Source organism: Melospiza georgiana, chromosome 2 (genome assembly GCF_028018845.1).
Source record: "Melospiza georgiana isolate bMelGeo1 chromosome 2, bMelGeo1.pri, whole genome shotgun sequence".
In the NCBI taxonomy this organism is placed as follows: Eukaryota; Metazoa; Chordata; class Aves; order Passeriformes; family Passerellidae; genus Melospiza; species Melospiza georgiana.
In genome coordinates this window covers 63907596-63919952 of record NC_080431.1, presented here as the reverse complement: position 1 = coordinate 63919952, position 12357 = coordinate 63907596, and the positions used below count along the sequence as shown (strand labels likewise).

At 39.3% G+C, this 12357-nt stretch overlaps 1 protein-coding gene across 1 annotated transcript in view; it reads right to left on the bottom strand.

The window, feature by feature from the left end:
• CRYL1 (crystallin lambda 1) overlaps positions 1 to 12357 on the bottom strand; it is a 51006-nt gene that overhangs the window by 22605 nt on the left and 16044 nt on the right. The window contains exons 4-5 of the mRNA XM_058045105.1: positions 6255 to 6416; positions 2085 to 2279 (exon numbers count right to left, since the gene is read on the bottom strand). Coding sequence (XP_057901088.1) covers positions 2085 to 2279; positions 6255 to 6416 — 357 coding nt within the window. The remainder of the gene's footprint in view (positions 1 to 2084; positions 2280 to 6254; positions 6417 to 12357) is intronic.

The window sequence follows — 12357 nt, the reverse complement described above, 5'->3', positions numbered from 1 at the left end:
GAAAGTGACTTCACAATCAGAAGCAAGAATTATGTTTCCCTATTTGGAAAGTGGAATACACTAAAAGAACATGACTTGCAATAAAAATTACTGAGTTGGCAGCAGAACAGTAGAAACACACAAACTGGCCCAGGCCTGCAGCTCCCACCTATCTGCAGGGATCCTCCTCCCATCAAAGGCACTGTACAGCCTGAAGTCACACAGCTGAAACTATACACCTTTGACAGCTGCTATTGTTCAGGCTTCTGGAATGGAAATACAGCCACCAAAGTTGTTATGTTAAAATGTGTGTTTGGCTGAAATGCTGTAAAATTATACAAGAACAGAACAACTTGGAAACTTTGATTTACAACAAAAGCAACTTTCTATATCTGTCAGCCCTTCAAGCACTATTTTATTACTATTCAAATCACCACCACTGCCACAAAAGCATCCATATAACAGGTTTATACTAAAGGTTTGCTTAAACTCAGTTCTTCCTTTCCAACAGCAGCCCAAGAAGTGTTCTCAAATGCCTTCCACAGCAAGACCAAACAGAGAATGATACTTTCAGGGATATGTACTGTACTGCCTCAGCTCCCAGCAGCCCAGTCTTTGAGACTTTGAAGTTGGAGGTTGCTTCTGCACGTCCAACATGAATGTATCTAAATGATCCCTGGATCCATTCAAATTTTTAGCATCCTAGGTTACTGTGGCAGTGGCTTCCACCATTGAATTTATGCTCTCAGAGATGGGAAAGAATCCTGTTAGATTTTTGAGACATTACCTGAATGTCTGTGCTGACCATGGGTGACTGGTCCACAAGGGACAACAGGCACAAACTAAAAACTCAGAAAGTTACATCTGAATAGGAAGAAAAAAAAAATCTTTACTTTGAGAGTGACAGAGCACTGGAGCAGGCTGCCCAATGAGAATGAATGTTTTCCTCTGAATTTATTCAAAACCCACCTAGACGTGATCCGGTGCACCCTGCTGTAGTAGGAGGGTGGGATTAGATCTCCAGAGGTCCCTTCCAACCCAAACTATTCTGTAATTTTACGTTCCTGTCTTTTCTATTCTATGTTTTCCAACATGACTACAGCTTTCTGAAGGTGGTTTTCTTATCATAAACTTGAGACTTTGTATTAAAAGTTTAACAACAGAAGCCATTTTTAAAATTCAAATAAACATCTTCAGTAGTAGATCAGTTCCTTCCTCACAACACTGTTTCACTTGTTATTATTCACCACCTCCTTTATATTGTTGTATTAGGTTGCTAGTGAAAGCCAGCTACAGGTAAGCAAAATCAGTTCAGCAACTATGTTTAAACACTTCTTACACTTCTTTGGAAAAAGAATTGCTTTGTTTACAGAAATATTACCTTAGTTTTAAGATCTTTACCTGCATTTGTGCACATGGTTGTTTTAAACAGCCTGAAAAATAAAAACACTCCACAACAAGAAAGTAAGTCCCATTAAAGCTCAGTTGAAACTCTTCTCAAGAGAATAGCAGCAGACTCATAACCTAGCTCCTGCTGAAAGATGAGACTTCAGCACAGAGCAGGTAACTGTGGGAAAAGCTGAAGGCACACAAACAAATGATTCTCAGCTAGAAGTCTGAATGGACAGGAGGAGGAGAAATCTGTCTTTACCTACAAGTATCAAGTAACAGTAAAACCTATGAGTGCAGTTCCTGAAAGGCCAAAGAGAAAGCCATTTAAAATATTTTCATGACCACTGTACAGTAAGCCAACAACACTAGAAAAAACCAAACAAAATTATGAGAAGCCTACAAAAATAAAAATTGGTATTTTGCTTCCTGTGCTTTTAAAATAATTATTTTGATTGCCCTAAAAATAACAGTATTCTGAAAAAAGAAAGCAGGATAAAGAATAATTTTTACCATTGCATATCACCTCATTTTTGTTGGTCTTTGCTTTTTGTAACTGACTGGGCTTCTTACTGGGCTTACTTTACATTTAAATATACATTTTATCTTCATAAGGGACAGCTGAACAAAGATGACACAAATTTAAAGGGTGTTTAAATATAAAATCTCACTTATCACATCTACTGAACAAGTACTGAAAAAGAAGATATACATACACCCACAAGTCTCCAAGCTTCACTTATCACTGCATACTGTAGTCGATTCAGAACAAACCCCTCAATTTCTCTGTTTAGTTTGACAGGAGACTGACCAATCTTCTTCATCAGGGCATATGTTCTCTCTGTTGTAGAAGGATCTGTTTCTGGATGAGGAACAATTTCAACCAACGGCACAAAGTAAGGTGGATTTACCTCAAGAAGAAAAACAAAAGAAGAACATCAGCCACCAACAGAACAAGTTAATATAAAGCATCTTCATAGATGGCACTAGCTTGGATAATTTCCAGGGAACACAGCAAGCCTGATATTCAGACCTTGAAAGACTTCACTAATCCAATAAAAGCTGGTGCATTAACTCAAATTAAAAGAAATTAAACTTGCAGTAAATCAAACTCTGTTTAACCCCAGCAAAATTCATGGAGCTACACCAGAGATGACAGCACTCAAACAGTACTGCAAGACTTTATTCTGACTTGAGGAACTGTTTGCTCAATATTCAGGCTAGTTGTTGTTCTAAGACATATGGTCACCACCTGTCTTTCCAAATAAAGCAAGGCATTTCCTTTTAGACAGTCAGGAACTTTATAGCGAAAGTATTGCAAAACACCACCTGTAAAATGCAACACTTAACAGATAAGCAGCTACTGGCCCCAAGCCTGTAAATATATGCTAAATACAGTAACAGATATCACACAAAACATACTTTGAAAATGTTGCAGAACAGGTTACCTTCAAACACTGTACTTAGAAAAAAATAAATTACCTCTCCCTGACTCTTCCCAAGTGTAATTTCTCATCAAGTCAAGACCTTTGTGTTATGTATTTTTGCAGTAAAAACCAAAAAATGCTAAAGAACATCCTGGAAAGAGCTAAAAGTTCTTCAGGTCATAGTGTTACAGACAGTTAAACTGCATGCATTCTCTTTCCAAAGCAGCAGTCCTTCAGCTGTACTCATAAAGGTGCTAAATTCAGCTCTCCATCTAACTCCAGGCAATAAAAGGGGCTGACATATAATAAAGTTACTACCAGGAACAACACTGACATTTGAAGGATGGCAATTAACTACTGATTCTTCCTTCGTGCTCCCTTATAGTCAACTACTCTTGACCATGCTCCTGCAAATGCAAGGACAGGATTTAGTCACAGGAATGTGCAAGTAGCCTTTCCTCCCTGCATGTTCTTTCTTTTCAGTATTTACATGGTTCCCTTTCCTGCAGGGTCTGACATGGGCTCTAACTACTGATGTAACACACTTCATTCCTTTTAGAGGGCCTTGTGTCCCAATACAGCCTCTCTCACATCGATATTTTTGGCACTGCCGTCAGAAATGCTGAGAACGGTGTGGTGGATGGACACCATCCAGTGGTGCCAGGCAATTGAGCAAGACCCAAAGCACTGCAAGCATCAAGACATTCTCTAAGATTTAAGTATATCACAGGTTCCAGTCAGAAGAAGGACAGGTTAATTTTTGAGAGAGACTAAGGCTATTAAAAATTTCTTGGAAGATTACTGTTGACAGTGATCTTATTGAAGTATTCCATTTCATGAACTTGGCACAGGGAGCATATGGGTGTGCTCATGAGCACACTGAGGAGACACAGGAAGGCAATTTTTCAGGAGTGAGATAATAGATATTGGTAAAAACTGAAAGTAGTAGAACATAGATGAAGTAGGGAATGGGGGAAAGTTTCTGAAAATGAGAAATATTTCAGGGAACAGAAGGTCACCTTAGCGTAACAAAGACACAGCTAAGAAAGGAGATAATAAAGAAAATGCTGAAAATAATTAAGTTACAGAAAAGCTGTCAACAAACATAAATAATAATTTTAATGGACTAGTAATAAGATTGGAACAAAAATTAGAAGACACAAACAATTTCTAACAGCAGTAGTGGAGTTTAAAAAAATAATTGGAGAGAGTTTAATCATTTTTTAAGGTTATTTGACTGCAGGGTTTCCTGTGCAACAGGGGACTTCACTCAGTGGCACAGTCTCCTCTAGCCCCATATTTCTAGTTGTGTGGTCTAGCAGGCCCTATACAGTACATGAGAAGAGAACCACCCTGCAGCAGACCCCTATTGATCCATTGCCTGAAACTGCTTTCAGAGAACAGCTGTATCTGTTTTGTATGTAACATAAGGATTGTGTGCTTTTCTATCATACAGCTGTGCTGAGAGATTCTTTTTTTCTAATTACTGAACCATGTTAAGCAAAGGGATGAACTGCTTCTGCCCTTTGGGCACTTCATTTCATTTTACCTCAACACCCTCACTCATGCCAGAGGCTCTACAACTTTAGCTTTTAATTCTTCTGGTATATCAAATTCCACACTTGTTTTCAGTGTCTTGCAGAACTGCTTGCTACCTGCAGCCATCAAATCCTACTACTGTGTTCAAGATCTTAGTAAAAAATAAAACAAAACAAAAAAACCCACCCAAAGCCAACAACTTCTACAAAGCAAGCATGTTTCCTGATGCAGATGTAGAAAGGCCCCTGGAAGAGTACAGTGCTTTACAGCTTCTTTGGTACACTCAGTACAGCTGAGTGAAGCTGAGATTACTACAAAAACAGTCTCATTTGGACTGCAAAGCCATTTGGGAACAATTAGACATTTTAAGGTACACCAGAGCGTTCATTTTGACAAAATACACATCCTTACAACAGAAATGCAGAAAATGTTTATGCAGAGACCACCTTCCCAGATCTGATAAAACCTGGTTTCAGGAGTCACTTCTACAAAGACTGCAGTTCAGACTAAACAAAGTCAACTGGTACAGACCAGCTTGGGAAAACAGTAAGAAAGAGTACAGTAAAATCAAAGACTGACAATCATGCAGCCAGGAACCAGTTAAAAAAAAAGAAATTGTATAGTTACTTAATATAGAAATGTTACAGAGACATTATCTCTTCTCTTGCACTAGAGAAGACTACAACCCTGGAAGTAAGAGATAAGAAACTATTGAACTTTAGACTGGAGAAAGGCTAGATCTAGGCACAGATACATATTTTGAAATTTGACCTTTTTTATAATTAAAAGGGATTGAAAACTTGTTATAGAGAAGAAAAACAAACCAAGCCTTTTGTTCCCCTTGCCACACAGGCACCCCAAGGCACAGGGGTGGTGGAGGTGTATCAGAAAGGCACTGACCAAATGCTTTGACACTACAGCAGGAGGCTACAGGTAGCTGCAGAGACACTACAGTGAAGCAGCACTGTATTTTTGTGCTCTTGTGCATGCCCAAGGAATTTACTTTACTTTACATTTACTTTACACTCTGAGGGATGCCCTGGAGAGATATCATGTAGTTACCAAACTGCAGAGACCACAGCAGCACCTCTCTTCATAACAACAGTCCTCTTTAACTGATCAGCTGACCACCCAACTAACACTGGGTTAACAAATTCATTACCTTCTTGAATAGTGGAAAAAAGAATCCCAGTGACGATCAAGATAAAGTGCTCTTCCATGTGGAGGAGAGATGCTGCCTGGCAGTTCCAAACAGACCTCTACAGAAGCCCACAAATGTCTTTGACCATTTTGAGGTTCTGCTGCAACCTCCAGTCATTCCATTTTTGCATCACTGCCCTGTCCAGATTGGTCATGAAGCATGCAAATTCAGCTCCAAGTCCAATTTGTTCCCTTTCATCATTCCTTAATTCCTCTTTCAGAAATTAAGGAATATTGCTTCTGCATCACAAGTCTGAAGAAACTGGACGCTAGATTTCCCATCTTTTATCAATATAGCCTGACAGGCACATGAAGCTCAGTGTTTGGATTCTTACTGTTACCCAACAGAAGCTAAGAAAGGATACTAGAAAAGACTAACAATGACACAAGAATAAAGTAGCAATGTTATGAGCTTGTACACAAAACATAGAATTCCTACATTCTGAAAGCCACTAGTTTGAGAAACACACAACAATATGAGCACAACAACTCACACAGAACATATCTTGATCCAACAGCATGCAACATGCTACATCCTCTCAATTTTGTAGATTAGTGCTGCTGCTCGCAGAATAACCAAACTACAGCTTTTTTGAAAAATTGGCCCTGCACACTAACAATTGCACACAAGAGCCCCAAACACCCTTCTGAGTCTTTCAGACTGCAGGAAGGAATTTGGGCTGCAGTTAACACAAAAAGGAAACATGCCATCTTACTTACAGGATGTGACACGATGCACTGCTTAACGTGTTTAAGGCCAGTGAACAATTTGCTGGGTAAGAGACAAGAGGTCGAGCTGCTCAAGATAACACTGTCACCCACAATAAGATCCAACTGACCAAAAATCTTCTTTTTCAGTTCCAGATTTTCTGGAGTGCATTCCTGGAATAAAACCAAAAAACAGTATTAGAAGTTATGTAGTTCAATAGTATCTATCTATACATCTCAGACTTCACTGATCCCATCCTGGACTGACACTTAGGAATTCAGCACAAACCATCTGTTTTAATCAGCCTAGATATAACAGTTAGCCACTAAAAATATCAAAACTATCTTCCCACAGTTGAAGAAATGGGAAGCCCAAGAGTTTATGTACAGCAGAAGATGGACCACCACACCCTACAGGAGATGTAATGCAAAAGAAAATATTCTGTGTTGTCTAAAATACAGACTTTAACTCACACAGGGAGATAACACAATACAGAGGAATAAGACGTGGTCTCCACTTTTTTTTTAAGAGTATCTCGCATGATAGAAGTCAGTATTCTCTCTAAGACAAGATGGAAATGAACAGGTGTATCTCAAAGGAAGAAAAACTTACAAACTCCAGAACTATGGCAGGAGATTCCAAGGTACATCTCTGCAACCTTTGCTTAAACAACTCCTAGAGTTGAAATTAATGAAGATACTTATGCATTTTAAGTATGAGGGTCACTGAGAAAGACTTCTGAAGACCATCTGAAGTAGAATGAATGCTATCAAAACCCCTACCAAAGCTACTGAGCACATTCAGATCTACATCACTGTGTGAAATTTTACATGTGAGCCAAGAGCCACAACCTACAATCACAGGATTCCCAAAGTTATCTCCAGGAGATGCCTGAGGGACAGCATGCAAAGATCCACTAGTCTGGGAGGAGAAGGACATGGGATAATAACTACAGTGGATCCCACAAGCAACAGAGAAGTCTTCACCCTATGAGAAGAAAATGGAGGAAGAAGGCCAGCCTGTTTCCAAGGGGTTTTGGAAGAGCTTAAAAAATCCAAACAGGTTCCCAAAGTTGCAAAACATCAGCCTTCCCTTTAAAACACAAAGAAAATACCTGCTCTTTTCCAACTCTAACCTTCTCCTACCTGCCAGTACTTCATTCTGTCCTTTCTGTTATGTTGAACTACACACAGCAAGGTTAGAGGGAAAGGCTACACACTTGATGTAATCCAAAATTTACATTTAACATCTGCTGCTTCAGACAGACTCTGTGGCAAGAATGCCCAGGGCCAGAGGTTTTAAACCAAAAAATGGGTTAAAAGTAATTTGAAGTCTTAAAAAATAAGTTGCATGGAACAGTACTAAAGGTTCCATGATGCAAAAGCGATAAACAGGGTCATTTAAGAACTCCAGATAGAGCCCAAAGTATTAGACAGCCTTATCAAAACAAAATGATACTCTGCTCATAGTTCCAGAATCCCTGCTTGTTGGTTAAGTTTAAATAGTTTCTTTTAGTGAAGCCAAAGATGATGAGAACTCTGCAGATACTGTTCAAGCTAATAAAAGAGGTGCTTTGAATAGGTTTGTGAACTTGAAACTCTAAGCCTGCTCTCACATCAGATGATAATCAAAAAGGCAAACTCAAATCTGCTGGAAACTCAAACCTGCCATGGTTACGTAAGGTTTCTGAATGGGCCATTTGCTTGGAGTATTTTGTATAGTGTCACAATTGTATTCAGGTTGTTGGACCACTGCAATAAAGCTTCTGTTCTCAAGCATGCAATTATTTTCTAAGAGACATCAATTCCCTGAAGAATAGGGGGAAAATTAAGCTCTAAACAATCCATTAAACAGGAACCTCACTAGCAGTCAGTTTTGAAGCCTGGAGAGGTCTGAAGCTATTCTGTTTACCATGAGAAAGGGAATATCAGAAAGAGAGCAGGTAAGATATGGGTTTAAAGCTACCACAGTTTCTCTCAAAGAATCAGTGCAAAGAGGTCAGCATGCACCACTATGCATTTTAAGTGACACTGTATATTTCTGTGCCCGTTTCTTAGGGAAGATCATACTTCTCACTTGCAGAGAACAGTAAAGCTTTATTCCAAGGCCTGGTCACCTAAGGTTGCTACAAATCTGGCTTCCAATTTAAACTTTATTAAACATCTCTTAAGAGCCTGATCAGAACATGACGGCTGTTAATTTTTAAAACCCATCTCCTGGAAGTGTTGTATTGAATTAAAGGCTTAGATGTAATAGGAATTTCACTATTCAAATCCATGTTCAGAGAACACACCACAGCTACTTGAACCAGTAAAGAACTACGTAAACACACGCTAGACTTCCTCCCTCGCTAACTGATACACCACATGGTGATTGAGGTCTAGTCGTCCCTAAATAAGAGACTGCACTCACATGACACAACCCCTGTACATGGAGTGTACAGCCAGTGAGTTTCACCTGTTTAAATCCAGTGTCTCTGTGTTTTTGTATAGGCCTTTCTCACCATGCCACCCACCATCTGTGCTCCCACATTCATCCACGCTCATCTAAATGCACAACTTCATTTTCCTATATTTAAGTGCTGGCATCTCCCCAGGTTCTTGCCAGCCATTCTCAAATAAGCCAAGATAGCAACTCCTCTGTAACTTCTAGGAAAACACTCCCCAAAACACTATCTTGCAAAATAACTTTTCCTTATACTATCAATGAAAATTACTGCTGTAAATTGAGCATTTATTACTACTGGGAGGCAAAAGAAAGAAAATATGGCCTGAAGCAAAGCCCTGCAACCCAGTGGTATGGTCTAAAATAAGTAGACATCCTACACAAGCAGTGTAAGAGGAAAGCCAGATATTTAAACTATGCAGAAGGTCAGAGATTAGCAGCCACTCAGCAACAAGCAAGGCACTTTCTGTAAGATCATCTGGAGCTGCTGTCACAAGGAGCAGCATCAAGCCTTCCCAATAACAAGTATGGAGTTTGATGGTAGTCATCAGCATTAGGAATCACTGAATAAAGAAGTCTGAAAGCTACAACTGCACAACAGTGAATTCCTACCTCCTGACTAGAGGCTGTCTGATGCAAATTCAAAACATAAACAAGAAAGTCTTTCTTCCCTGGCAATCTTAATATGAAGGTTTATGATAATATATACATTCCTGCAAGTGAGGACAGATCTGCCTTGAGCTCTCCTATACCCACCTTCATTGCAGGAGTCTATCCCATACCATGGGACTCTTCCAAGTAGATTTTGGCCCAACCAGCCAAAGTTGTCCCTCTTGAAGTCTAGGGCTGTAATCCCAGTTTTTGTCTTGCTTCTCCTCTCAAGGATCCCCAACTTCACCATCTCATGGTCACTATAATCAAGACTTCCCCATGACCTTCAGATCTCCGACCATTGTTTGTGAGGTCCACTACAACACATCCCCTCTTCAAATCCTCAACCACCTGTGTTAAAGTTACCATGAACGTGTTCCACAATCCTTCTGAATTCTTTGTGCTCTCCTGTGCTGTCCCTCCAGCAGACATTGATGTGGTTGAAGCCCCATCATGAAGACAGAGGCCTGTGAATGTGAGGTTTCTGAAGAAGGCCTTTTCTTCCCAATCAAGTGGTCCATAGCAGACATCTGCCACAAAGTCTCCCATATTGATGGTCCTTCTAATATTGCCCAAAAGTTCTCAACTGGATCCTCAATCAACCCAAGAGAGAGGAAGAAACACCCTATTCCCCTCCCACAGCTATTCACCTTTGTCTTGTACCACCTAACCCCAAGAGTTGCATTTCACTGCCATGCTGCAGCTGCTATAGCAAGAGCACCCTCTGCCCTTGCCAACTGAGGTAGAAAATTCTTTTCTAGAGTTCTGCAACCTCTCCTTTCCCAGTAAATTCAGTAAGGTTTTAAGTAGCAGGTAAGTTGTTTAGGAGCCATGACTACTTTGACTGCAACAAGAATCCTCCTCATCTTCTGCTGTTAAGTGAGGATCTCCAAACGTGCCACAAGCCCCTGCTCTGTTTACACACACATAAAACTTACAGCATTTTAAGAAGCCTCAGCTTGTCAGTGCTGTGATTTAGCTGATATTTTTAAGGCATTCCTGTAGAACAGTTCCCAGAGTCAAGTGACAGCAATCCTCTCCTCTTACAGAATGAGACCATAGCAGCAGCTTTCAAAGCACCAAACTATCCCACAAGCTGGACCCAGACTGTCAGCACTCCTGCAACAGGAACCACATTATATCCAGCTTTTTGTGGGAATATAAAGAACTTCACAGGATTAGGAGACAAAGAGTTCTGCATGTTAGAAAAGGAGCTTTTCTGAAAGCTTGGTGCCTAATACATTTCTACAAATACTTCCATTATCTTCTATAGTTATAATTCACTAGAAAAAACTTCACAGAAAAGACAGGCAAAAGACAGGCATAATTGTTTTACTTTCAATCTAACAAGTCACTTGAGAATGTTTTATTTCTAAAACAAAGTCTGATTAATATAAACCTACAAAAAGTTTAGGCCTGTGGTTTTTTAAACACATAAGCTGAATGATGTTTAAGACAGACATTAAAAACACCTGAAAAGGAGACATGCAAATTTAATGAAATTAAATAGAGATTTCAAATTGCTATCTATAGCAACTGTACAGTCAAATACAATTATTCCCTATAATTTTACCATACCTAATTAATATAATAAAGGATTCTTGTAAAAGCCTCTTTGAAAAAAGTACGTATGCTAAAATAAGCCCTCTGCAAATTAAGCCCTGCCATTTGACAACCAGTTCTCTTTCCTCCAATATCACTGGCAAATCTGAGGTTACTGAAGTCACCAAAGCAAAATTCCATCCATTTGTTCCATCTTGCATATAGACTGCTGTGTTTTAGTCACCTTTTTTTTTAATCTACATCACATTATATTTTAAGCAAAAGAATGTTTAAAACGTTCACTAATATCATTAGTATTTCAGTCCTAATTATTATGTTTCTGTTTAGGCTTTTGTGTTGATATGCTGGTTTGTTCTGTTCCTGCAGGGTTCAGGTGTGTATCTCCATTCTGGAAAAGTGAAGATGCATCTTCTATTAAGGAAACTTGAGTGCTTTTTTTATTGTATTCCACGTCAGACACTAAAATGCACTCCAGTCAGTAAACAAGAGTCACACACATGAACCTGGGGAACTACACCACCTGCAATTAAAAAACATCACATCTTGACTGCAGAGGCTGGGAGTTCAGCTAGTGAAACAAGCAGAGACATAAAACTGTATTTTTAATATCATCATATAAAATTATTAAATAGAAGTATCAATTTTGCTTCTGATATTACTGTTAGCCAATAGTACTTAGCTCAAATATATATGTATTTAATACATTGAATAGATCTGGTAATTTCACAAAATTCAAAATCATTAGATATTTCAAATGCAAATACTTGACTTGACTCTCCTCAAAAATAGTTTTAGATGCACATTTTGAGGTACTTTAGAGATAGATACTATGTGCATCTAACAGTATACCAAGACATTATTAAGACAAGGTGACTGACAAAAATTAGTTATTTCAAAGATGGTAATGGGAAAACATATTTACTTCAGTCTCCTTTTGTAAAGTGTTGCTACCCTCCTTGAGGATAAAGGCAGGGCCAGCAGCTGGGTAGGAGGCACACACACTTTTGCATGGCTTTGAGATGAGACACACACAGAGCTGTTGTCAAAGGAGGCCCCAGGCTGTTGCACACCTTTCAGTGCAGTGTTAAGATTTTGATCAGTTAAAATTAGGTAGAAGGAGGGAAGAAAACCCAAAAAACACACCACCACAAAAACCCCTGAAACACTTGGGTGTGAGGCAGAAACCCAATCCTGTGGGATACACACAGGGGAGCAGGAGCTTATCAGCCTGTCCGTCCTCTTCCCACAGCAGACACTCATTCCACTAAGTGGGTACACAACTTCCTCCAAGATGGTCTCAAGCTCATGAACAAAAACCAAACCATTAACAAAAGTATCATTTGCAACAAAAGCCTCCTTAGGTGTAATCCAACTCTAGTTAGTCCAAACCAAGCCATAAAACCTTGACAACCAAGACTTTTATTTTGAACCTGAACTATCTTACTAACTACTGCT